Source organism: Tupaia chinensis, unplaced genomic scaffold (genome assembly GCF_000334495.1).
Source record: "Tupaia chinensis unplaced genomic scaffold, TupChi_1.0 Scaffold000515_1, whole genome shotgun sequence".
Lineage (NCBI taxonomy): Eukaryota > Metazoa > Chordata > Mammalia > Scandentia > Tupaiidae > Tupaia > Tupaia belangeri.
This window is the reverse complement of record NW_006160028.1, coordinates 8134873-8136219: the sequence shown is the minus strand read 5'-3', so window position 1 is coordinate 8136219 and position 1347 is coordinate 8134873. Positions and strand designations below refer to the sequence as shown.

General features: G+C 63.5%; 1 protein-coding gene across 10 annotated transcripts in view; it reads right to left on the bottom strand.

The window, feature by feature from the left end:
• TNK2 (tyrosine kinase non receptor 2) overlaps positions 1-1347 on the bottom strand; it is a 34978-nt gene that overhangs the window by 27598 nt on the left and 6033 nt on the right. For 2 of the 10 annotated variants that reach the window (XM_027775046.1, XM_027775050.1), the window contains exon 1: positions 234-603. The exons of 7 other annotated variants lie outside the window; for them this stretch is intronic. In XM_027775046.1, the coding sequence (XP_027630847.1) occupies positions 234-311 (78 nt within the window). In that variant the 5' untranslated portion in view covers positions 312-603. Of the gene's footprint in view, positions 1-233; positions 605-1347 lie in introns of those variants that run through there. One more of the 10 variants, XM_027775044.1, reaches the window with a different exon arrangement.

Sequence of the window (1347 nt, the reverse complement as noted above, 5' to 3'; positions counted from 1 at the left end):
CTGGCCCCCCTGTGCCCCCCGTGCGCGGATCTGTGGCTGCCGTGCGCGCACACGCTTGGCCGGCACCCACCACCAGGAATCAAAGCAGCGGCCACTCTGCCCAGACCCCAGGCCAGCCCTCACTGGAGGTGTCCTCATCATTGCCAGTCTTGCTCTCTGCCCTCCTTAAGGCGCTGGCCCTGAGGTGCCCAGTCCCTAGCAGGTCCAGCACCTGTCCCCTGAGCCCCACTCACTGTGTACAGACGTCGCCGCAGTCTGGCCAGGAGCGGGAAGGAGAGCTCCAGGCCAGGGAACCGACGCGCTGCTGGCATCTCCTCGGAGCTGGATCCCCAGGCTGATCACCAGGGCTCTGGCCCACAAAGTGTGCAAGCAGGGACCTCAGCTCCTAGCTTTTGTGCTCTGCTCAGAGGGAAGCTGGCCTCTCCAGGAGCTGCCCCAAATCCCAGGCCAGGGGGTGGGAAATGGGACAGGAGAATGAGGCGGGCCCCTCTGCACTCCTGCAAGCCTTTGCAAGCCCTGCCGGGGTGCCACAGCTGGCTAACTGGTAGGGGCAGACAGGCTAGCTCCCCTCCTGGCTAGCTGCAGCCAGGGCCTTCCGTTCTGCTTCTCTGTCTTCTCTCCAGTGCAATGGTCACCGCTCCGGCCCCACTCCCTGGCTCCCCCACCCGACTGCCCAAGTGCCCGCCCTCCTTCTCCCTCTAGCCTCCCTCCCTCCCTCCTTCCCTCCCTCTCTCCCAGCTGAGCAGTTCTGACACTGGCTGAAAAAGGACCTTTCTGAATCCCTGCCAAGAGGGCAGCGGGGAGGGGGGACTCTTTCTCCCAGCCTCCCGCACTGGCCCCCTGCCTCCCCACACACAAGGCCCCCTGTCTCTAGCTTCCACCCCTGCCCTCCCAGTTGCAGACAACTCCTGAGATTTTCGGGTGGAGGCTATGTGAATCAGACAGCATGAACAAAGCCTGGCTGTGGGCCCCCATACGAATTTGTCTGGGGCTATGGGGGCTAGTGCCCAACCTGAGGTGGGGGGTTGGACCCCCAGAGAGTCTTTCCTGGGTCCTCCAAGCAGACGCTTCAGAGATCCTCCCCATCCCCCAGCCCAGCCTTGGCTGGGCGTCTCCTGGCTCAGACCCTGATGTGGCCCTGTTACCCTGGTGCCCGACGGAAATAGGAGGCCGGCAGTCTGCCAGAGTGGGCAGCCTGGCCAAGAACGAGGAGTGGGGGTGAGGCTCTCCACCCCTCCCCTGGGGTTGCCTCGTCTGCTGTCCACAACACCCAGGGTGCCTCCACCCCAAATCAGCTGGCCAAAGTTCAAAATCCCTTCAAAACAAACAAATGTGTCCCAAGACCCC